The sequence below is a fragment of the Poecilia reticulata genome, chromosome 3 (assembly GCF_904066995.2).
Source record: "Poecilia reticulata chromosome 3, P_reticulata-male-v2, whole genome shotgun sequence".
In the NCBI taxonomy this organism is placed as follows: domain Eukaryota; kingdom Metazoa; phylum Chordata; class Actinopteri; order Cyprinodontiformes; family Poeciliidae; genus Poecilia; species Poecilia reticulata.
In genome coordinates this window covers 35,947,478-35,970,894 of record NC_088832.1, presented here as the reverse complement: position 1 = coordinate 35,970,894, position 23,417 = coordinate 35,947,478, and the positions used below count along the sequence as shown (strand labels likewise).

The 23,417-nt window shown below is 52.8% G+C and overlaps 1 protein-coding gene across 4 annotated transcripts; it reads right to left on the bottom strand.

Moving 5' to 3' along the window:
- Positions 1-111: 111 nt before the first annotated feature.
- plekhg4 (pleckstrin homology domain containing, family G (with RhoGef domain) member 4) lies at positions 112-21,704 on the bottom strand. Of its 4 annotated transcripts, none has more exons than XM_081605680.1 (24): positions 21,583-21,704; positions 14,942-15,139; positions 12,190-14,260; positions 11,690-11,830; positions 11,413-11,536; positions 11,246-11,339; positions 10,695-10,781; positions 9,202-9,318; positions 8,869-8,979; positions 8,466-8,750; positions 8,152-8,274; positions 7,883-8,074; positions 5,234-5,994; positions 4,894-5,143; positions 2,810-2,899; positions 2,518-2,742; positions 1,580-1,750; positions 1,328-1,508; positions 1,088-1,204; positions 876-1,014; positions 725-816; positions 501-640; positions 386-419; positions 112-309 (listed from the first exon to the last, which is right to left on the bottom strand). In XM_081605680.1, exons 1-23 carry the CDS (start codon positions 21,583-21,585, stop codon positions 399-401), a joined length of 5,733 nt encoding a protein of 1,910 aa, XP_081461806.1. In that variant the 5' UTR covers positions 21,586-21,704; the 3' UTR covers positions 112-309; positions 386-398. The 4 variants fall into 4 exon arrangements, with proteins under 4 accessions (XP_081461806.1, XP_081461807.1, XP_081461809.1 ...); XM_081605681.1 differs by having other exon boundaries at positions 8,881-8,979; XM_081605683.1 differs by having other exon boundaries at positions 13,498-14,260; positions 21,583-21,703.
- Positions 21,705-23,417: the final 1,713 nt, after the last annotated feature.

Below are 23,417 nucleotides of genomic sequence, written 5' to 3'. Positions count from 1 at the left end.
CAGAACCGGTTGTGAGGATGATTTTCTGGATAAAAACACCTGGACGTACCCGATCCCGGTACCACTGAGGTCCAGTAGAACCAGCTTGGGTCAGAACAAACGCTGCTGAGCTTTTCATCAAACGTGTTTATTAACGAGGTTAGAAAAGAGCCAGCAACGCTCAGCTGAGGAATATTTACACACGTCTAGTCGGACCGGTTCTGGACCGGTTCTGTACCACCAGGCTGGCTCAGGAGAAACCTGCTGACCGGACTGAACAGGAATATTTACAGGAAGTAGAACCACCGTTCCTCCTGGAACCGTCAGAACCTGCACACAGAGATCGCAGATTAGTAACCATAGCAACAACTTCCTCTTCCAGCCTTCAAAATAAAAGAGGACTAACCTGCGAAGAGGCGTCAGACGACGGTGGCGGCTTCCTGAGGAGGAGCAGAGATCATGTGACCTCAGCAGCTGATGACATCATCACGCCCTGACCAATCAGAAGTGAGCTGACTTACAGCCAAGACGAAGGCGCCGTTGCCGTGGCGTTTTCCGGAGGAGGGGCGGGGCTCGTTCTGCAGGTGGGAGGAGGCGCAGCCGCTGTCGGAGCCGGTGGAGCCGGAGAGGCAGTGGGAGGAGGAGCCGGAGCTCTCGGTGGCTGCAGACACACCGAGACAGGGTTACTCACTCACCTGACCAGGTGAGCTCCAGGTGGCGGAGCTACAGCGGTCAGAGCTCATACTCATGGAGGGCTGGCTGCTGGTCTCCTGCTCCTGCTCGTCTTCCTCAATGCAGGAGGAGCTGAAGGAGGCGTCGGCCGGGAGGGCGGAGGGGCTGCAGGAGGAAGGACAGGTGAGCAGGAGAGGGGGCGGGGCTTCAGGTGCGACTCCTACCTGAACATGTGCAGGTTGAGTGGTCCCAGCAGGCTGCAGGACGACGGTCCTGATGCTGCCGCCTCCAAGGCTGCCGTCCTGCTGAACGGGTGGGTGTGGTCAAAGGTCACCACGGCGATGGACGCCCTGGTTCTGGCGCCTGGACAGAGCAGAACCGAATGGGTCAGACGTTCTGATCTCAGCTCGCTGTTGCCATGGGAACCTGGCCGTACCTCTGGGCTTCATGATGTAATGGACGGCCCGGTTGCTGATGGCTGCGTCGCTCGGCTGGATGTCCAGGAACGGTTTGTTCCCCACTCCCATCGACACCATCTCCTTCAGACGCATCTCTGAACACGCACGCACACACACACACACACACACACGTGTACACACACACACACACACACGCCATTTCGTTAACTGCGTCTGTGTGTCTGCATGGCGGCGGCGGCAGCAGCGGCAGCCTCCACCTTTGTTGCGGGCCGCCTGGCTCCACAGGATGCGGGCGACGTCGGCGGTCCAGGCGTGCTTGGCGTCGGCCGAGGCGGCCTGCAGGACGAAGGTCTGGTTCTTGGCGGTTCTCCTACGGAACCAGATCTCAAAGCGGAGCCCGTCGTCCCCGCTGGACTCGGTCAGGCCCACATCCGCCGTCTGAAACAGGATGCGTCCAATCAGAACCGGAGCTCACAGGAAGTCCGTCAGAACGCGGCGGCGCAGTTCACCTTGAAGGAGTGCTTGTAGATGAAGACATCCAGCCCGCCCTCCATCTTCTTGGGCTTGCTGAACAGAAGCAGATCCTCGAACAGGAAGATGTGGCGCTGGCATTTCCTCCTGCCGCTCCAGACCGTGAACTCGTCCTGCCGGATCAGCTGACCCTGCTCCTTCAGGTTCACCTGCAGGGAGAGCAGAACCAGCTCACCTGGGGCTCAGCGCTGCCATCTACTGGTGGAAACAACACACAGCAGGACCGCTGAGAACAGAGGAAGTTACTAAACTGCTAATTAAATAAAAAATATTTTCCCTGATTACATCCAAACTCCGGCTGGAATAAACAGAGACTCACAACACAGCGACCTAAAACAAAACATGATTCTGATTTAATGTATCTGCCTTTGTCCGTATCCATTAAATCAGGATGAGACGTAAGCTGAGGCGGTTCATTGCATTTTACTGAGCAGAGGGTCCAATCCTCATGGTAAGAGCGTTAGCAATTTTCCAAAAATCACATCAATGATCTGTTTTTTTACTTATTAATACTTAAACTCAGCTAGTTTGATGCACATTAATAAATATTATTAAACTTTTGTTCCGTTTTGCTTACATCTCTGCACCACAATCCGCTCAGCGGGGATACGATGCAGCCAAACTGCGCTGTGATGTAAAGTCAAGCAGCCAATAGAAACACAGAGACTTGTTGAGGAAAGCTGTTACCATGGAAACAGATTTAAATCCTGAACGACTCAGCTTCCTCTGCGGTCTCTGCGCTGCGTTTTCAACATCGATATAAGTTCACGGTCGGTGAACGATTTCCACAAACGCTGCTATAAACCGGGTTGTGTTTCTGTCATCAGGAGAACAAACGATAAAGTCGGAGTTCTGCAGACATCACTCCTGCTGCAGGTCCTGTGGGTCAAAGGTCATCAGAAACACCTCCACTCACATCGCATTCCCTGATGGCGTCCATGGCCAGCAGGTCGTTGCCGTGGCGAAGCTGGAACTTGACCATGTTGGTGGCGTCCTGCAGCGCGGTAAGCTCCGCCTCCTGAGCCACGCCCACCTCCTTGGTGAGGTCAGAGAGCAGCAGGGCGTATTTACTCATCCTCTGGACGGGCTTCAGCAGGTAGGACGACAGGTCCATCTTATCGCCCAGCTCCAGCTGCTTCCTCTGCAGGCAGGGGTCAGAGGTCAGGGAGCCGCCCGAGGTCAGAGGTCAGAGAAGCTGCAGCACTCACCCTGAAGAAGGCGTGGCCGTGGTTCGCTAGCAGCGCGTCAGATTTGGGTTTGTTCTTACTGTAGAGAGCGTAGAGGCCGAACTGCTCCTGCTGCTCCCAGAACACACACACACACACACACACACACACACACACACACACACACACAATGCTGGGTGAGGAAGATGGCTTCCAACCCATTTTACAAATAAAAATCTGAAAAGTGCGTCATGTGCCACATGACATGGGTGGAGCTGGAGGAACCAGACGACGGCGTGTTGGACTTGGGACACTCGGACCTGGAGGACTGGCTGCTACAGAAACTGATTTAGTAAATTTAACCCAATAATTTAATTATAAATGTTGGTTAACATTTGATGTTTGATTTTAATTCCCTAGAAATACACGAAGTCGGTGGCGAGGCCCGGGAAGGGGATGAGATTCACCCGGAGTTCCTCAAGGCTCTGCATGTTGGTGTGCTGGTTTTTGTAGGGACATCGGGGGCAGCCCCCTGGACCGGGGTGGTGGTCCCACTGGACCGGGGTGGTGGTCCCACTGGACCGGGGTGGTGGTCCCACTGGACCGGGGTGGTGGCCCACTGGACCGGGGTGGTGGTCCCACTGGACCGGGGTGGTGGCCCCCCTGTTTAAAAAGGGGGACCGGAGGGTGTGCTCCAATTACAGGGGGTCACACTCTTAAGCCTCCCTGGTAAAGTCTATTCAGGGGTCCTGGAGAGGAGGGTCTGTCGGATAGTCGAACCTCGGATTCAGGAAGAGCAGTGTGGTTCTGGTTCTGGTCGTGGAACACTGGACCAGCTCTACACCCTCAGCAGGGTCCTGGAGGGTTCTGGGAGTTCGCCCAACCAGTCTACATGTGTTTTGTGGACTTGTGGGGAAGGCGTTCGACCGTGTCCCTCGGGGGGCCCTGTGGGGGTTACTCCGGGAGTATGGGGTACCGGGCCCTTTGATACGGGCTGTCAGGTCCCTGTATGACCGGTGTCAGAGTCTGGTCCGCATTGCCGGCAGTAAGTCGGGCTCGTTTCCGGTGAGAGTTGGACTCCGCCAAGGCTGCCCTTTGTCACCGATTCTGTTCATTACTTTCATGGACAGAATCTCTGACCAGCCGAGGTGTTGATCCGTTTTGGTGGCCTTAGGATCACATCTCTGCTTTTTGCGGATGATGTGGTCCTGTTGGCTTCATCAGATCGTGATCTGCAGCTCTCACTGGAGCGGTTCGCAGCCGGGATGAGGCTCAGTGCCTCCAAATCCGAGGCCATGGTCTTGAGCCGGAAAAGGGTAGAGTGCCTTCTCCGGGTCAGGGGGGTCGTCCTGCCTCAAGTGGAGGAGTTTAAGTATCTGGGGATCTTGTTCATAATGAGGGAAGAAGGGAGATCGACAGGCGGATTGGGGCAGCGTCTGCCGTGAAGCGGGCGCTGTACCGGTCCGTCGTGGTGAAGAGAGAGCTGAGCCAAAAAGCGAAGCTCTCGATTTACCGGTCGATCTACGTTCCCACCCTCATCTATGGTCATGAGCTTTGGGTCATGACCGAAAGAACGAGATCACGGGTACAAGCGGCCGAAATGGGTTTCCTCCTCCGCAGGGTGGCTGGGCTCTCCCTTAGAGAGAGAAGCTCGGTCATCCGGGAGGGACTCAGAGTAGAGCCGCTGCTCCTCCACGTCGAGAGGAGCCAGTTGAGGCTCGGGCATCTGGTCAGGATGCCTCCTGGACGCCTCCCTGGTGAGGAGTTCAGGTCCCACCGGGAGGAGGGGAGACCCAGGACACCTGGAGGGACGATGTCTCTCTATGGCCTGGGAACGCCTTGGGATTCCTGGAGGAGCTGGAAGAGGCTGGGGAGGGAAGTCTGGGCCTCCTGAGGCTGCTGCCCCCGAGACCCGACCCCGGATAAGCCCCTGAGGCCTGAGCTCTGACCTCTGAGGCCTGAGCTCTGACCTCTGAGGCCTGAGCTCTGACCTCTGAAACCCCTGAGCTCTGACCTCTGAGGCCTGAGCTCTGACCCCTGAGGTCTGACCTCTGAGGCCTGAGCTCTGACCTCTGAGGCCTGAGCTCTGACCCCTGACCCTGGAGACATTAGGGAACATGGCGTACGTGTCTGAGGAAGCAGTGTGGCGCCCTCAGTGGGTGCTTCCAGCAGGCCTCCAGCTCCCTGAGGAAGAACTGGCTGTGGAAGTCCAGCAGCTTCTCCAGGTTGCCGAAGATGACGGAGCGTTTCCCTCTGAGGTCCTGAGGAAGGTCGGCGCGCTCCATCTCTGGGAAGTAGTGATGGATGATGTAACGCAGCGAGCGGACGTACTCCCGCTCTGTGGTCACCATCTCCTCCACGATGTGCCGCAGTTTACTGCACACAGGATGGAGCGCCATTACTACAGTCTGAACACGTTAACGCCGTCATCGTCCTGCTGCAGGCTGATGACCATGCATGACCCACCTTCCTCGGGGCCGGCCGTCCCCTGCGGCGCCCCCTGGTGTCCCGGGGCTCCGTGGACCCGCCCAGTTCTGCCCCAGGGTTCTGGGACGGAGCGTCCGATCCGCTGCCTCCGTGCTGCTGACTTCCAGGCCGCGGATGAACACGCCCGTGTTCCCTCTGCGCGGCGGCTCGCTGAGGGTGCGAGGGCCGGCGCCGCAGCGCGACGTGTCGGGTGAGGCCGGGTGGTCGAAGCTCTGGGTTTTCCTCAGCAGCTGCCTCCTGGAGGAAGAGGAGGAGGAACAGGACGGCGGGATGAAGGCGGGAGAGCAGACGTCCTGCCGCACCGACTCTTCGAAGGAGGAAGAGCTCCGCAGCAGGCGCCGTAGGAACGGTGTGCGCTGCGGGATTGGCGGCGATGCGTCAAGGATTCCCCACAGCCCGGACTTCCTGGAGGAGGTGGAGCTTGTGCTGACGACAGAGTCGGAGCGGCGCCGGTGGGCGGAGTCCCGAGTCCGGAGCGCCGCCTCCATCTTCCTGTCAAACGTGTTCTCTGTCTCCTGACACTTGGACCAGGCGAAGCTCCACTGGCGGAGGCCGCGCTCCCCCCGCAGCTGCCCCGCCTCCGCCTTCATCGCCTGGAAGCGGCTCTCCGGGATTGGGGGGTGCTTGGACCGGTAGTCTTCCAGGCAGCCAATCACAGCCCAGCATTTGTCCGGCGTCGTGCAGTCCTCCATGGAGACGCTGGCCAGCTGGCGAAGGCCCTCCAGCGCCCAGCCGTAGGCCTGCAGAGAGAGGATATGATGTCATCAGCTGCAGCGCCACCGCTCAGCCTGAAACTGCTTACTGGTCTGGTTCTACACCGGGTCACACTAACACGGGTCCAACCCACCGGGGCGGTACCAAAGGGCAGGAGGCCGCCCTGCTTCCTGCCTGACAGTCACGGTATGACGAATGTTGAGCGAAGGGTTAATTTTTGATGTCTGCTGTATGTAAACTTGTGGTTTCAGCTGTAAATAATAATAAACACTGATGAGGCTCCAGCTGCAGGTCTGTGAGGACCGGGCGCCGCTTGCCACAGCGTGGGATCTGATTGGCCGGCGGCAGCCGCCCGCTTCACACCAGAGGAAGAATGGTATGGATCACCTATACATCAGTGGCAGGTGGGGGCGGGGCCAATCAGCTGATCAATCCATCCTCTGATTTATTGATCTCATCGATCAGAATCACTCAGGACCCCCGTCTGAGGAAGAGGAGGATGAAGATGAAGATGCTGCTCCCTCTGGTTTCAGTGGAACGGCTCCTGAGGGTCGCTCAGGTCCAACAGGTCCTGGTACCGGTCCGGTCCAAACCCCCGTCAGGCTTCAGTCGGCCTCAGCTGGATTCTGAGGGTCAGAGATGGGTCGGTCCCCCAGCAGGAGGTCTCTCTGGTCGTCCAGGTAGGAACCAATCAGAATCCAGCTGCAGAGATCCTCTCTGTGAACGACATCTCACTCCACTGGATTTACCAAGGAGACTTGGACTGGACTAGAACCCGATGAGGGTCGACTTGGTACTGAGCTGTTAAACTCGGTAGCTCTTTCTGCGCTGTGGCTGGTACCGGTCCAAACCGGTCTGGAGAGGGAAAACGCTCCAGAACCTGACAGGATGAGACCAGGGCCTTGAGTATGAAGCGGCGCCATATTTTACACACAAGTCGGCATGTATAAAAGTGAAAATGTGAATAAACGCAAACCTTTGACCTGCAGCAGCCACACAAACTTTATCTGGACAATAAACTGCAAACCTAAATCCACTGAAACCCGATTCAGTTATTTAGACCAGGAAGCATCAAACCTGATGCTTTTTCAGTTTGTCCCATGATTGTCCAATGATTGTCCAATGATTGTCCCATGAACTGTCACAGAGAACAGATTTCTGAGTTTTTATTCAAACGGTTTAAAAACCTGATTCCCGTGATTTTATCACCAGGAGCTTCGATAAGCGTCTCAGTCCTGCATTTACCTGCAGCTGGTTGTCAGACAGACAGATTTAATGTCAACAGGCCGTTACTGAGTTCAGTCAATTTATACAGAGGATGGAAATGAACTATATATTTGAATATCGTCAGCGTTACTGTAGCGTGTCCGACTCCCCGTCACGTGTCCGGCTCCCCGTCACGTGTCCGGCTCCCCGTCACGTGTCCGGCTCCCCGTCACGTGTCCGACTCCCAGCTGGATGGCACAATCCGCATACATCGAGGTGGACCCCCCCGACCAGCCAAAAATCTGCCAATCGTCTCCAACGAGCTCCGGCTCCAGATCCCGTTTGTGGTTTCCTGCTTCTGGAGCATTGCATCAAGCACTCAGGTGAGCAGCAAGCAAACGCAGGTGGACGGCTCCCTGTGGAACTGCTCCAGCTGTTACAACAAACCATCAGCGACTCTGATGGCCAGCAGCGCATCCCGGTCATAAACCCAACACAGCTACTGATAGAGACTAAATGAACTAAAAATAAAAGCGACAGACGGCTAAAACGGATAAAAGTCTCCTGGACGAAGCTCTACAGATTTCCCTTTTGATTTTCAGAATAAATTGATCTCATATTAATGAATGTAATATAATTTCTGGTATTATTATTACTATTGGTGCTGTAAGCGAACCAGCGGCTGTTGGTTCAGAACCGGATCAGTACCTGGTCCAGGAAGCGGTACAGCTGCACGGCCCGCTCCATGTTCTGCTCGGTGCTTTTGACCCGCTGGGAGAAGTCCTGCAGCTGGGCCCAGAAGGAGTGAACTTCGACCTCGTAGGCGTGCAGGTCCGGATTAGAGACGTCGCCCCAGCGCTCCAGCCGGCTCAGCAGAGCTTCGCCGTGCTTGCAGCGCTCCTGAGGAAGGAGGAAGGAGAGTGAGACCCGCTGGGCCGGTTCCACAGCTCCGACCCGGACAGTTCTGCAGAACTCACGTAAGCGGCGGCGTAGAACTCCTTGAAGTCCTGCTGCTTCCTGCTCAGCAGCTCCAGAGAGTCCGCCGGCTCATTCAGACACTGCAGACGGAGCTCGCCCTCCTGCTCCAGCCACGCCCTCACCTGCCCAACAGGCAGCAGAAACAGGTCAGAACCAAGTGACCGGTCCGTCCAGAGAGGTTCTGATCCATCAACATTCAGCAACATACTGACTACTGCTGCATACCGAGAGCTGCAGAGAACCAGAGAACTGCTGGCTGAACTAGCTGCTCCTCAGCAGCCATGACGCCCTCACTGAGCATGCTCAGTCTCACCTGGCTGAAGCCGCGCTCCAGGCCCCTGAACTCGGTGATGAAGCTGAGCTCCTGCGTCCTGGCGTTGGACAGAGTGACCAGGCGGTGCAGCAGCTCGTCCACCTGATCGTAGAGCGCCGCCGCGGCCTCCACCGCCGCCCGCCGCTCTTCGGCCGCGCCGCTCACCTCGTCCCTGCGCAGCCAGGCCAGAGAGGTCCCGCCCTCCTGCTGCAGCTGCACCAAGCGGGCATCTTTCAAGGTGCTGCACATCGCCGCCCTGCAGCTGGACAGCAGCTGCTCTGCATCCTGGCAGGGAAACAGGGACAAGGTCTGGGCTGGCCTAGTCAAAACATTCTGATGAGGCTGAACCTGATTTACAGCAAATGGAAACAAAAGCTTCCCACATAGGGGAGCTACTGATCACCTGCCCCGTTACCTCAGCAACAGCAGGTAAAGGTGTGCTCTGCAGGTTGCTGATGGTTTCCTGCAGCAGATGGATGACGCTGCTGCACTGCCTGGAGAGCTGCTCCACCCTCTGATGGACACAAAGCATCGAAACAACTGAACTCTGAGCCCATTTCATCAGCGCTGCAGACGCTCAGGTCACACTGAAAGGGTCACCAGGGTCAGGCTTTAACTGTGTGTGCGCGTGCGTGTTAGCGTGTGTGTGTGTGCGTGTGTGTGTGTGTGTGTGTGTGTGTGTGTGTGTGCGTGCGTGTTAGCGTGTGTGTGTGTGTGTGTGTGTGTGTGCGCTGACCGATCTGAAGCTGATCCAGCTGCTCTGGCTGAAGCTCAATGAGCCTCCAAGCTCTACAGGAAGCTGCTGCAGATCCACGTATCTTTGCAGAGACTTCAGGGAGCTCAGCACCTCCACCTGCAGGAGGAAACTCACTGTTAGCATGCACTCTTAGCATTCACAGTTAGCATGTTAGCATTCACTCTTAGCATGCACTCTTAGCATTCACAGTTAGCATTCACTCTTAGCATGCACTCTTAGCATTCACAGTTAGCATTCACTCTTAGCATGCACTCTTAGCATTCACAGTTAGCATTCACTCTTAGCATGCACTCTTAGCATTCACAGTTAGCATGTTAGCATTCACTCTTAGCATTCACTGTTAGCATGTTAGCATTCACTCTTAGCATGCACTCTTAGCAGTCACTGTTAGCATGTTAGCATTCACTCTTAGCATGCACTCTTAGCATGCACTCTTAGCATTCACTGTTAGCATGCACTCTTAGCATTCACTGTTAGCATTCACTGCTAGCATGCACTCTTAGCATTCACTGTTAGCATGCACTCTTAGCATTCACTGTTAGCATGCACTCTTAGCATTCAGTGTTAGCATTCACTGCTAGCATGCACTCTTAGCATTCACTGTTAGCATGCACTCTTAGCATTCACTGTTAGCATGCACTCTTAGCATTCACTGTTAGCATGCACTCTTAGCATTCACTGTTAGCATTCACTGCTAGCATGCACTCTTAGCATTCACTGTTAGCATGCACTCTTAGCATTCACTGTTAGCATGCACTCTTAGCATTCAGTGTTAGCATTCACTGCTAGCATGCACTCTTAGCATTCACTGTTAGCATGCACTCTTACCATTCACTGTTAGCATGCACTCTTAGCATTCACTGTTAGCATGCACTCTTAGCATTCACTGTTAGCATGCAGTTAGCATTCACTGTTAGCATGCACTCTTAGCATTCACTGTTAGCATGCACTTTTAGCATATACTCTTAGCATTCACTGTTAGAATGCACCCTTAGCATTCACTGTTAGCATGCACTCTTAGCATTTACTGTTAGCATGCACTCTTAGCATTCACTGTTAGCATGCATTCTTAGCATTCACTGTTAGCATTCACAGTTAGCATTCACAGTTAGCATGCACAGTTAGCATTCACTCTTAGCATTCATTGTTAGCATGCACTCTTAGCATGCACTCTTAGCATTCACTGTTAGCATGCACTCTTAGCATTCAGAGTTAGCATGCACAGTTAGCATTCACTGTTAGCATGCACAGTTAGCATTCACTGTTAGCATGCACAGTTAGCATGCACTCTTAGCATGCACTCTTAGCATTCACTGTTAGCATTCAGAGTTAGCATGCACAGTTAGCATTCACTGTTAGCATGCACAGTTAGCATTCACTGTTAGCATGCACAGTTAGCATTCACTGTTAGCATGCACAGTTAGCATGCACAGACAGCAGCAGGGTGGAACTTGGCCAGCTGCTGCAGTTACCTGAGTAACAGCAGCTCTGTCCAGCTGCAGTGATGCGTCTTTGTTAGCCAGGATGAGAACTGAGTGGATGGAGCTGGGCGAGTCCTCCTGCACAGAAAAACAGGAGGGCTGAGGAGGGATGAGGAGGACTGAGGAGGGATGAGGAGGACTGAGGAGGGATGAGGAGGACTGAGGAGGGATGAGGAGGGATGAGGAGGACTGAGGAGGGATGAGGAGGACTGAGGAGGGATGAGGAGGACTGCAGCAAAGAACTGTCTTTAACCACAGGAGAAACTGGATCAGAGGGCTTGGCTGGTTTCAATAGATGAATTGTTCTGGTTTTGTTGAATATAATCAGCTGGTCAAGTGACCCCCCCACTGGTCATGTGACCCCCCTACCTCCCCTCTGGTCATGTGACCCCCCTCCCTCTCCTCTGGTCATGTGACCCTCTGGTCATGTGACCCCCCCCCCCCCCCTCTGGTCACGTGACCCCCCTCCCTCCCCTCTGGTCACGTGACCCCCCTCCCTCCCCTCTGGTCACGTGACCCCCCTCTCAGTGGTCCAGCCTCACCTGCAGCGTCTGGAGGGCAGAGAAGAGGGCAGATGCAGGAGCAGCTCTCCGAGCATCCACCAACACCGTCAGCCCCAGGCCTCGAGCCTCCGCCCTGTTTCACACAGGAAGTGATGTCAGAGAGAGCGTCGTATGGGCGAGGGCGGCGAAGCAGGATCTGGGCGTACCTGAGGGTGGAGGTGTAGTAGCGCACGAGGCGGAGCAGCTCGGCGCTCTGGCAGTCTGGGTCCGACCACACGGGGCTGCAGGTGGAGACGGTGAGAAGAACCCGCCCTGCTCTGTCTCTGGTTCCTGATGGAGACGCAGCCGGCACATCAACATGCTAAACACACGCTTACAACATGTTTCAACACACTAAGCATACGCTACAATATGCCAAAGATGTTTTACGCAGACAGAAGACCCACTGGGCCCAAACAGGCTGATCTCGGTTCTGCTGCTCACCAGGGAGGCACACAGCTCCGGACCGCAGCAGCTCACTCTGGAACCTGGACTGGATTGGGGAAGCCAAGGGTTTTTCTGGTTCTTTTGGACCAGAGCCAGCGTTGATGTGTAACTGGACATGGGAACCTTCACAGCTGGAACCTGCAGAGAGACAGCTGATCAGAACCAGAACCAGCTGGAGATCCAAATCAATAAAAAGTTTCTTAAAGTCCTGGACGTCGCAGCAGGTCGGGGCGACCCGGGTCACCAGGACCTTCTGTGATCTGGAGCTCAGAGCAGAACCCGGCAGACACAAACACAGCCACACAGGTGAGTTAGGAGGAGGAGCTACAGACAGCCAATCAGAGGAGGAGATAGACAGGTACAAAGACAAAAGGTGTAAAAAGGGATTCAGCCAATCAGAGGAGGAGGAGGTGATGAGGTCAGAAGGTCGATTGGCGGATGAAAAGAGTGACTGGGAGAGACACTGAGGATGAGGAGGAGGAAGAGGAGGGGTGTACCTTCAGTCTGATGATCTGCAGATCTTCGTCCATCAGTCTGCTCCTCTTCTTTCTCCAGGTTCTCCTGCCCTTCACTGAGCGCAGGAGGAGCTTCCTCAGACTCTGCTGGATCTTCACAATAAGAGTCCTGCATTTGTTTTTCAGAATAAATGTCATCCAGTTGTTTTGATGTTGAACAGGAATCTTCAGGTTGTGTCTGGTTTTCAGAATAAGAGTCCTCTGGTAGTGTTAGCTGTGCTGGATCGTCAGAATAAGAGTCGTTATGTTGTGCTGCATTTTCAGAATAAGAGTTTTCATATTGTATCAGATTTCCAGAATAAGAGTCATCAAGTTGTTTTTGTTTTTCAGAATAAGAGTTCTCAGGTAGTGTTAGTTGTGCTGGATCTTCAAAATAAGGGTCTTCAGGTAGTGTTTGTTGTATTAGCTTTTCAGAATAAGAGTCCTCGGATTTGAGGAGACTTTGTTCAGTTTTAAAGTCGTTGGGGAAAACATGCCCAGAATTTAACCTCTTTGACTCAGAGGGTATTTGAAAGGAGCCAATTTCAAAATAAGAGTCTTCAGAATGTGTCTGCAGTATGCTGTCAGAATAAAAGTCATCAGTGAGAGTTTCCTGTGTCTCATTTTCAGAAAAAGAGCAGGCAGAGGTTGTTTTTAGAGCAATATTTTCAAAATAATACTCAGCTGAAGGTTCGCTTTCCATGATGCTTTTACACTGAAAATCTGGGTGTGTTGTTTTTTGGCTCTTATTTTCACAATAAGAGTCGTCTGGGTTTATTTTCTCTATATTATTTTCAGAATAAAAGTCCTTCAGGTTTGTTTTTCTTGTTAGTTTTTCAAAGTAAGAGCCTCCCAGATGTATATTTACTCCCATATCTCCATAATTAGGGTTACCCTGTTTGGTTTTTTCTGACATATTTTCAGAATAAGAGTCCTCTGGGAGGATTTTTTCTGTGATACTTTCACAACAAAAGTCTTCTGTGTGTGTATTTTCAGACAAGTTTTTACAGTACGAATCTTCCGGGTTTAGTTTTCTCATAAACCTTTCAGAATAAGAGTCCTCAGAGTGCATTAGTTTGCTAATTTCAGAGTAAAAGTCTTTAGCCGTGTACTCTTCACATCCTGTCTCTTTCTCTTTAACCTCTCCTTCTTCCTTCTGATCAACTTCCATCACTTCCTCCTTTCTTCCCAGAACCTCCTCCTCCTCCTCTTCATCGCTCCTCCTCTCCTGCTGCATTCGCTCCTCTCTTTCTGCACAGTCTGACTCCAAACCTTCATCCCTGTCATGCTTTGCCTCCTCCTCTTCCTCACCTCCTGCAGCTGCAGCGTGCATGCTGCTCCTCCCTGCTGCGCCACGGCTTCCTGAAGAGGAGGAGGAGGGACTGAAGTTCTCCTCCAGCAGTCTGAAGCACTGCAGGGTGTGTGAGCTGGCCTGGGCGGCCCGCGGGTGTGTGTTGGAGTGTGTTGTGGTTCTGGTCCGGTTCTGCAGGCTGATGGACTGGGTCAGGGATCCTTTCTGTGGGGAGAAGCGTGGCGGCGCTGGTGGCTGCGGTGGCAGCAGCTCGGTCAGCTCCACATACTCGCCCTCCGAGTCGTCGCTGCTGGCTGCTGACTGGCTGGGTGCAGCTGAGAGGGGGAGGAGCTTCCCGTCCGTCCTGGAGGGGGCGGAGCTGCGCGAGCGGCTGATGAACTGCGGGTGGACGACGTCCTCCCAGGGGACCCTGAAGACGTCGCCCTGGGCGGACAGGACGCAGCGCCGCAGCCCGGCAGCGCCGCGTCGCTCACGCTCCCGGTTCTCGGCGTCCAGCCAGGCCATGCTGAAGATGGAGGTCAGGGCCCGGGCCGACACCTCCTGCCGCTCCGCATGGCGGCCGCCCGCTGACGCGCTGACCAGGAGCAGGCGGGGGGCGACGGGGGCGCCGCAGGCCGCAGGAGCAGCAGCAGGAGAAAGCAGCAGGTAGAAGTCTCCTGGATGGAGGAGGAGCGGCTCCAGAGGACAAAGATGGACGACTATCCTCTCATGGAGGCAGAGAGGCCAGCCGGGATGACGGAACAGCAGGCCGGAGAACGGAGCCTGGAGGGGGGCAGAGGGGTCAGGGGTCAGTCATCAGGACAAACACCTCTCCATAAAAAACGACTCCATGATGGACGGACACAAAGTCTGACCAAAGTATTCAGGGCGCTTTAACTTTTCCTCACCAGTCTGAGCTTACTGGGAGCAAACCACAGCAGAAGTGAGAGCTGGAAGGATAATTATCATTCATGTCTGATCTGAAAAGTGCGGTGTGCAGGCCTTCTGGGGTTTATCTCCACCTGCAGCAAACGTTTTTCTGTTCTGCTGAGTAAAACGTCTCCAGCTCAGCGAGGCTGCAGTCTGGACGTGTTGGAGGTTGGAGACCAAACGTCTGGACATCATTTAATTCACTGAAACTAAGGATGTAAATTAACTTTTTATTCATTTAAAAATGAACATCTTCTCTTTTACCAAACAGTCGATTATGAAAAGATGCCAGATATCCAGAGTTTCATGTTTTCTAGAAAAGTGGCTAAAAGCATCAACTCTCTGCTTCCTGCTTTAATGGGCAGAAAAAACAGAAGGACATTCTGAGGCCTAGGGGTTAAAGGTCAATGCCCTTCTTCTCCAACACTGACAATGCTGCTTTGCAGGTTTAAATCACTTCATGTTTCTGTGTGGGGGTCAAAGGTTGCGTGGACAGACAGGGGACAGGGTGGACAGTCGTCCGCAGGAACTCACGCAGGCATCCTGCTGCAGGTTCTGCAGGAAGTGCTTGGAAGGAAGCAGGAAGTGGAAGAGGCAGCGGAGGCCGTCTCCACGGTAACAGCTGTCTACCACGGCGAGGACCTGAGGCAGCAGGGTGGGGGCCGAGGCCTGGAAGGGCGGGTAGACGGCGGCCAGCGCCTTCTGGACGCACACGTCCAAAGACTCAGAGTCCTGCAGGAGACAGAACAGGGAGGACATGTGGACCGGACCAGAACCAGAACCAGAGAGAGGAGGAGAGGAAGAGGAGCACCGAGGACCTCCCACTCTGAGCTGATTATGACGTCCTCCTGTGGATCAATAACTGATCAGTTAGCAGGAGGTCAAAGGTCAGAGCAGCTGCTTTACCCACAGCAGGAACACAGAGAGCGCCCCCCACAGGCCCAACTGAGGGTTCTGGTTCTGATGGCCTCCAGGAGAAGCTGACCTTGGCGGTCAGGTCGGTCTGCAGCGTGGCGTCCTGATGACGGGCTCCAATGTTCCAGCAGGTGAACTGGTTCTGGTTCTGGTGGTTTGGACGGATGCCCGCCGGGCCGTGATTCATCCTGTTGGCAGAACCGGTTCCTGGAGGGCGGGGAGCAGCAGGCCAACATGCCCTGATTGGCTGGGATCAGGGCTCCCTGCTGGGTCAAAGGTCACGGCTAACTAATGAGGAAACCTCAGGAGACGTGACCTCTGGACCTGCCAGAGAGCGGCGAGGGGGAGGAGGCGCCTCCTGTCCTCTGGATGAAAGCAGTTTCTCCAGAGAAACATGGCCGACGTCGCCATGGAAACATCAGCACTGCATGCTATGCTAGCTTAGATGATGCTAGCGGGCAGGAGACGGTTCAGTAGTCAGAATGAAACCAGTGAATCTGAAGTGCCACTGAAAGGATGAGATCTTTCATCCACCAAACTTTCTCCTTCCTGCCTCCAGCAGCTTCACAATGTTCTGCTGCAGCTGCTTAACTGGTTCCCAGTTTGGCCATCACCTACTCTAACTACTCTAACAGAGCACAGATACAACTTCCTGCTAACCTTCACAATAAAAGCCTGAATTCTAACAACGTTCTGCAGCTCATTAAAACCTGCCGTAGTTTCCTCTGGATGCTTGGCGTTCAAATGTTACTGAAATGTTATTTGAAAAATAAAATCCATTTCAAAAATCAAACTTTTCAATAAAAAAATGTGTTTTGAGACAGTGGTTGAACCTACGATGCAGCTTTTCAGACCTAAAATGAGTTTTAACAAGACTTTAATGGACGGACTCTTCTCCACACATCTCAGGCCGAGACGTCCTGAGGGAAGAAATATCAGAGAAAATCTAAAATTAATTTTAAAAACGTCTGAAGACAATTTGAAAAATCTAAATAATAAAAAAAGTAGATTTTTTAAAAAGACACTTTTAAAGCAATTTTTCTAAAAAATAATTTGAGAAAATCTAAAAATCATTATTTGGGAAAAGGTTACATTTATAAAATATTTTTTTAGAAAAACGATTTAGAAAAATTATTTGACAAATCTGAAGAAATATTACACTGTAAGTTCAAGTACTGTAACTGGTCGCCTCAGTAAGAGCTTCAGGAGGTGAAAGGTCGTAAAAGCAGAGAAGAAGTCGGTCCACAGCAGCAGAAGTCCCAACAGCTTAAACCAGGGGCCCCAAACCTTTTCCTGAGGGCCACATAACGTTTCCCTTCTCTGCTGGGGGCCGGAGTCAGTTTGTACCAGAAAGACTGCAGGAGAGTCTACATGTAAAAATATATTGTTTTCCTGAAAACACAATCAAATAACCCTCTCTGGGTTCTTCTCAGAAAAACCCAGGAAGGATTATAGTCGGTATTTTCCCAACTATGAGCCGCACTGGACTATAAGCCACAACCCCAAAGTTTTGTTTCATTTTAAACCAGTAAACATAAAAGTCCCAGATATCTCTGCCGGTTTTCCACACCATGCAGCAGCAGCAGAGGGGCGGACAGCCAACATCTGAGTCACTACAGGTCAACTGAATATCACATTTATTACGGTGAAAAAGAAAAAGTTGCCAAGTTTTAACTGATTACGGTAGTTTCTGAACTGTAACAGTGCTGATCCTTCATGTTGCTACTAGCATGAGCTAAATCAGTCAGTGGTCCCAACCTGTTTATTACCGCGGACCGGGGGGAGAGGGTGTTCCCACTAAATCCTGATTATGCCCTATTTGGGTTGTCTTGGCCCTTTTATCGCAGCCTGTGGGTTTTTCCTGTCTGGGAACGAGAATACGACCTGCTGAATGTGACAGGTAGCCAATCAGAAAGCGCGGTGGTTGAAGAAAAATCCACATATAAACAAACGGTTTGTAGTCCGGAAAATACGGTAAATGAAAGAAAATCTGAATGCTCTCTGGTATTGTTCAGGGGCCAGACCAAATGTGGAGGCGGGCTGGATCCGGCCCGCGGGCCGTAGTTTGGGGACCCCTGGCTTACACCGTCAAACAGCAAAAGCCCTGCTGCCATCATCATCATCATCATCGTCAGCCACAGCCAGCGGTGAGCAGAGCAGCTTCCTGCTGCGATTTCCCACCATGGTTCTGTGATGCTGCGGGCCGGCCGCGGCGTGCTGCGGCTCGTCTGGAGACGCTGCAGTTTCCTCCCAGGGATTAAAGTTTCATCTGATGTTGTCACATTCCAGAGGCGCTGAGCAGGAATGAGCGGCGCGCCTCCAGGCGATGCCTCCGCAGCTTACAGAGACAGGAATGTTCCCGACAGCCAGGCTGCTGGAACACCGGAACCAGAACCACCAGCCCAAGTCAGAGTGAGCAGAACCAAGTTATGATGGAGCCTCACACAGAGCCTGGGACCGGGCCACTGGTTCAGAACCAGAACTAGGAAGATTCCTTCAGCAGATGATGAGGTTTAATGCCGGGGAAAACGGGCCGTGTTCTGATCAAGGGGGGATGCTCCTGATTCTGATCCGAGTCCCAGTCTGACCCATCGGTACCGACCGCTCATGTTCTAGATGCTGCAGTGTCCCAATTTCTAACAGCACCAGAACCTTCTGCAGGTTTCCAACCCAGCAGAAGTCTGATGCTGCAACTTCATGTCACCTAAAGGGCTGACGGCAGCACGGGCTGACGGCAGCACGGGCTAATGGCAGCACAGGCTGACAGCAGCACGGGCTGACGGTAGCACGGGCTAAAGGCAGCACGGGCTGACGGTAGCAAGGGCTAACGGCAGCACGGGCTGATGGAAGCACGGGCTGACGGGAGCACGGGCTGACGGTAGCAAGGGCTAACGACAGCACGGGCTGACGGTAGCAAGGGCTAACGGCAGCACGGGCTAACGGCAGCACGGGCTAACGGCAGCACGGGCTAACGGCAGCACGGGCTAACGGAAGCACGGGCTAACGGAAGCACGGGCTAACGGCAGCACAGGCTAACGGGAGCAGGGCTAACGGCAGCACATGAAAATGATAGCGTAGGCTAACGGTAGCATAGGCTAATGAGTAGCATGGATCCTCTCTAGTTTGATATGACTTGTTGATAACTGAGATAATGTTTCCAACGTGCCACTTGGCTTCAGATTTGTATAAAAGTGTTTGTTTAAAACAAAGCCTCCTCTCAGAGCGGCTCTCCTCACAGCTTGAATAAAAACCTTCATTCTTATTCTCTTGAATCTGTTGGGATCTTGAATCTGCAATCCTTCTGGATTGGATCTCCACTGCGATCTGATCCAGAAGCAGCAGGTCCCACTGAGGCAGGTCAGAGGGCAAATCCCTTCCCACTGGTGTCATCTTCCAGTGTGGGGGGGTTCCCACACGGTGGCGCCGTCAGGCTTCATGTTTCAGACCTGAGCAGGACCGTCCCGACCCAACCAGGACCACTTCCTCCTTCTGAACATCTGGACCAATGAGAGGCCGGAACCGCAGACATCTGACCCGACAGGCAGCATGAAGACGACTTCCAGAAGGACCCAGAGCGTGGAGAACACGATCCACATGGTGACCCGGTGCCAGCAGGGGGAAACCAGTCTGCTGTGGGTCCACCAGAACCACAGACCGGGTTCTGATAGAAACTCCAGATCCGTCTTTTGGGCCGGAACCAGCGTCTGAACAGAGACTGTTCAGACGCTGAATCGGACCGGAGAAGCTCCAGAACCTCCTGGGCCAGAGTTCCTGTTCCTGATTGGTTCTGGGTCAGTTTGTTGGTTCTGGATCAGAGTTTTGTTCCTGGTCGGTTCTGGAAGGTGTCCAGAACTCGTTGGGCCAGTATTTACAGCCTCTATGAAAGAAATCAGTGAAGCGGCCCAACCTGAGGATGAAGTTCTGATGGAAACCAGTTTACCCCCAACACCAGTCAGCAGACGCCAGTGTGTGATGGGACCACATGCGGTCTCCATGGTAACCAGATAAACATCGTTCAGGAGTAAATTAGCAGATAAAACCCAGCTGGACTCAAACTGGACCAGAACTCTGGCACTCGAGTTAAACTCTAAAAATATTCACATGAAATTCAGACACTACAACAAACCGAGCAGAAACTCGTGGGTCAAGCAGCTGCGACCGGCTGGTTCTGATGGGCTCCACAGTCAGGACCAGCCGGTCTCGGGCTGGTTCTGACTGTGGAGCTGGCCTGCAGTAACCCCGCCCTCCCGGCTGCATGAGGGCGCAGCAGCGCCGCGCCGCCGGGTTCCGCTGCATGACGGCCTGCAGATCTCTGAATGTCAACACTTTGTCCACATCAGAGAACCGGGTCCAGAACCGAACCATCAGACCTGATCAGGAACACAGAACCGATCACCTGCAGCTGCCTGGACTCCAGCAGTCAGACCAGAACATTCTGAAGAACCCAACAGAACCCATCCGGATCAGAACCAACTCATCCATTCTGAGCTCAGATTCAGCTGCCACCAACCAATCAGAACTCCCCATGGACCTCCTCACCTGTGATGTCATCAACCTGCTCAGACAGCAGTCTCTCAGGTGGATCTCGTTCCACAGGGCTAAACTGTGGTTCTGCCAGAACCATTGACCTCTGAGTGGACCCACATTAGTTCTGGTTCCTGTTGTGGCTCCTTGAGCAGGTCTCAGCATGTTTCTGTCAGCACTCCCAGTTTACCTGACGTCTCCATGGTAACGGCACTTCACTCTGCTCAGGTGTGTGTAATCATCAGAGTGAGTCACTGTTTTCACTTGTTCTGCTGGCGAAACAAAGACTCACTTCAGAGTCACGCTGGAGCTGGCGCCAGGTCCAGGTTCTGGTTCTGAACAGCGCAGCAGAGACGGGACATGGGGAGGATGGCGTCAGGGATGGATGGTCAGTGTTGCCATGGTGACGATGATAAACTACAGCCTGATGTCTGCAAAGACCAAAACCTGAGGAGGTTTAGTTTTACTACTTTGTTCTCTGTGGTTCAGCGATAAATATGAATCTATTTAAAGAATAGACGCATCTTTACATCATGTCACTTCATTAATTACTTTGATTTTTTTAACCAAATTAATCTTTTTTTTTTTTTACACGCGTCCCCAGCTGGAACCTTTGTATTCGCGTTTCTAGTACGCCTCTAAATTTGCCGCACAGCCACATCGCTAACGATGGAATCGGCTGCTGTGGTCCCATGGGGGTTAATGTCTGCCTCTAAGCGATCTGATTGGACGCTGGGGACTGTTGCTCTGTTCAGGCTGCGCTAACAGCGGTTAGCATTTAGAAACTTCTAGATTGGAATCATGTGGCAGATAAAGTTTTCACTGCAGCCCATCAAACCACAACATCCCATAATAACCTGCCCGTCTACAGGAAGCTCTAAACGCTGGTTCTGTTCGGCAGAACCAGAACCAGGCTGTGGGTTGTGATGCTCTGGTTCTGATCCGAAGGTGCCAGAACCTCCCAGTCTGACTGGATCGGCTCAGCTGCAGGAGTCCCAGCTGACCCGCCTCCACCTGCTACAGAACTGGACCATGGAGTGGTTCTGCTCCACCGGGCCGGGTTCTGTTGGGTTCTGGTGTTTAACCTGACTTTAACTGACAGGTCCGAGTGTTCTTTGGTCCTGCTGCTCACAGCTACACACACTCTGCTGCTCCACGGTACACACACCTCAGATCCAATGTTGAATTCCTGACACACACACACACACACACACACACACACACACACACACACACACACACACACACACACACACACACACACACACACACACACACACACACACACACACGCTGGTGGAACCCAACACCCCCACTGCTCCCAGTCCATCAGAGCTACAGGCTATGTGTCTTGTGTGTGTGTCTGTGTGTGTCTGTGTGTGTCTGTGTGTGTCTGTGTGTCTCTGTGTGTGTCTGCCTGTGTGTGTGTGTGTCTGTGTGTGTGTGTGTGTGTGTGTCTCTGTGTGTGTGTGTGTGTGTGTGTGTGTGTGTGTGTGTCTGTGTGTGTGTGTGTGTCTCTGTGTGTGTGTGTGTGTGTGTGTGTGTCTGTGTTTGTGTGTGTGTGTCTGTGTGTGTGTGTCTCTGTGTGTGTGTCTCTGTGTGTGTCTCTCTGTGTGTGTGTGTGTGTCTGTGTGTGTGTGTGTGTGTGTGTGTGTGTGTCTCTGTGTGTGTGTGTGTGTGTGTGTGTGTGTGTGTGTGTGTGTGTGTGTCTGTCTCTGTGTGTGTGGAGGCCTTACCATGCTGTCTGCAGTGTGTTGTCAGGGGAGATTACTCCAGTTTGACTCCATGATCCCAGTCTGTCCCAGTCTGTCTCTCGGAGCGTCTCGTGCCGCCAGCGCTGAGCGCTGCGCTAAGCTCCGCCTCCCAGCTGTCAGCCCTTCATGGACCCTCCCTCCCTTTCCTGCCCTCTGCTGCCCACTGCTGGCTGTGGCAGAACCTAAAACCCAGACTGGATCAGAACCTTTATTACAGACGGCCTCACCGGGTCAGAACCGCTGGAAGAGAGACTTCAGGATCATTTTACCTCAATAAATAAGAGCTAAATGCTTTCATTGTGAAAACCGTGTCACATGACCAGTCCAACAGAACCAGGATGAATCGGAACAGCGGGTCGGCTGAAGGTTCTGATGCGAGTCAGGACATCCATGATGGTCCCTGACTGCAAACCAGTGAACAGCACCATGAAGTGGGTCAGGTTGCTCTGGAAACATTCTGCTTTAACATCACAGACTGGGACTGAACTAGGCCACTCCCAGTCAAGCTGACCAGTGCAGAGCCAGTGAAACCAGTGAAACCAGTGCTGGTTTCCATGGAGCTGCTGGGAGTCAGTGTGTGGTTTCCAGGAGCCACAGAGAAAAACGTCTTTCAGGATCTCTGAGGGGGAAACCAAGCTGCAGCAGCACAATGAGGCTGGTCGCCTCTACTGGGAACACTGGGGACACAGGAGCCTGTCTGCTGGGACCAGAGAAACCCAGAAACATCCTTAAAGGAACAGTTCCTCTTCCCTCATCAGCACCGTTAACCCGGTTAACCAATCAGATCAGGAATCTCATCAGGGATCCAATCAGAACGTAGTCAAAGAAAGCCAGAACGCACACCAGAGGGGCAGGCAGGCAGGCAGGCACACACACACACACACACACACACACACACACACACACACACACACACACACACACACACACACGCACACACACACACACACACACACACACACACACACACACACGCACACACACACACACACACACACACACACACACACACACACACACACACTAACCCTAACCCTATACTAGCAGGAGCTAACGCTGTGAGAAAAGGTTTTGATGGTGATGCTAACTGCTAACAGCTTCAGTTAGAACCTGGGAATCTGGTTTCTTTTCCGGTTGGATTCCCATCCGTGGCGCTCCGGTTCAGACGGAGGACGCTCTCGCTACTCTGTGCAAAAATCCCTGTTCTGGCTGGACAGCTAGCGCTGTAGCACCTAGCATACGTGCAGCGTAAGCGACATGGCGACATCTGAGACCAGATTTTATCCAGCCTACAGAATTGTTTTTTTAGATTTTAGGTCTGAAATGAATTTTTTTCTTAATCTGTTGCAAGTACCAACAAGTTAAAGCTGCACTTTTTTTAAATTAAAAAATGTTGCTAAATATTTGTTAAAACTGTCACCATGTTTGCTATGAGACAGATAATTTGAGAACTGATCCATCTCATCCCTGATCTGCTACAATCAGAGCCAGGAGGTGGGGCTTAGCGCTGTCAATCATGCTTATGTACTCACTGCTCATTGTGCTAATGGCAAAGAAACAACTTACTTTGCTTCTATGTGCTTCTGGGATCAGTCACAGGTGACGTCCGGCGTTGTCTTTAAAAAAAGGTTTAATTTACCTTCATACAATAACTCACGTTGTCACTCGGTGCCTAACACTGCTCAGCAGAACGAAGCAGGACACCGACTCGCAAAAAGGCACATTCAAGGAACGCAGGTAAACAGTAACATTCAATGACATCTAGGAAATATCAGTACCAAGACAGACACAAAACCAAGCTCAGAAGGAACAAACCA

What these genes read in the sequence shown, in the direction of transcription:
- plekhg4 (XM_081605680.1), bottom strand. An exon ending in ACCTGCAGCAGGATGCCTGC is followed by an intron (nt 14,261 to 14,941) that starts GTGAGTTCCTGC and finishes GCCCCCCTCCAG; the next exon opens with GCTCCGTTCTCCGGCCTGCT. An exon ending in TGGAGCGCGGCTTCAGCCAG is followed by an intron (nt 8,275 to 8,465) that starts GTGAGACTGAGC and finishes CCTGTTGGGCAG; the next exon opens with GTGAGGGCGTGGCTGGAGCA.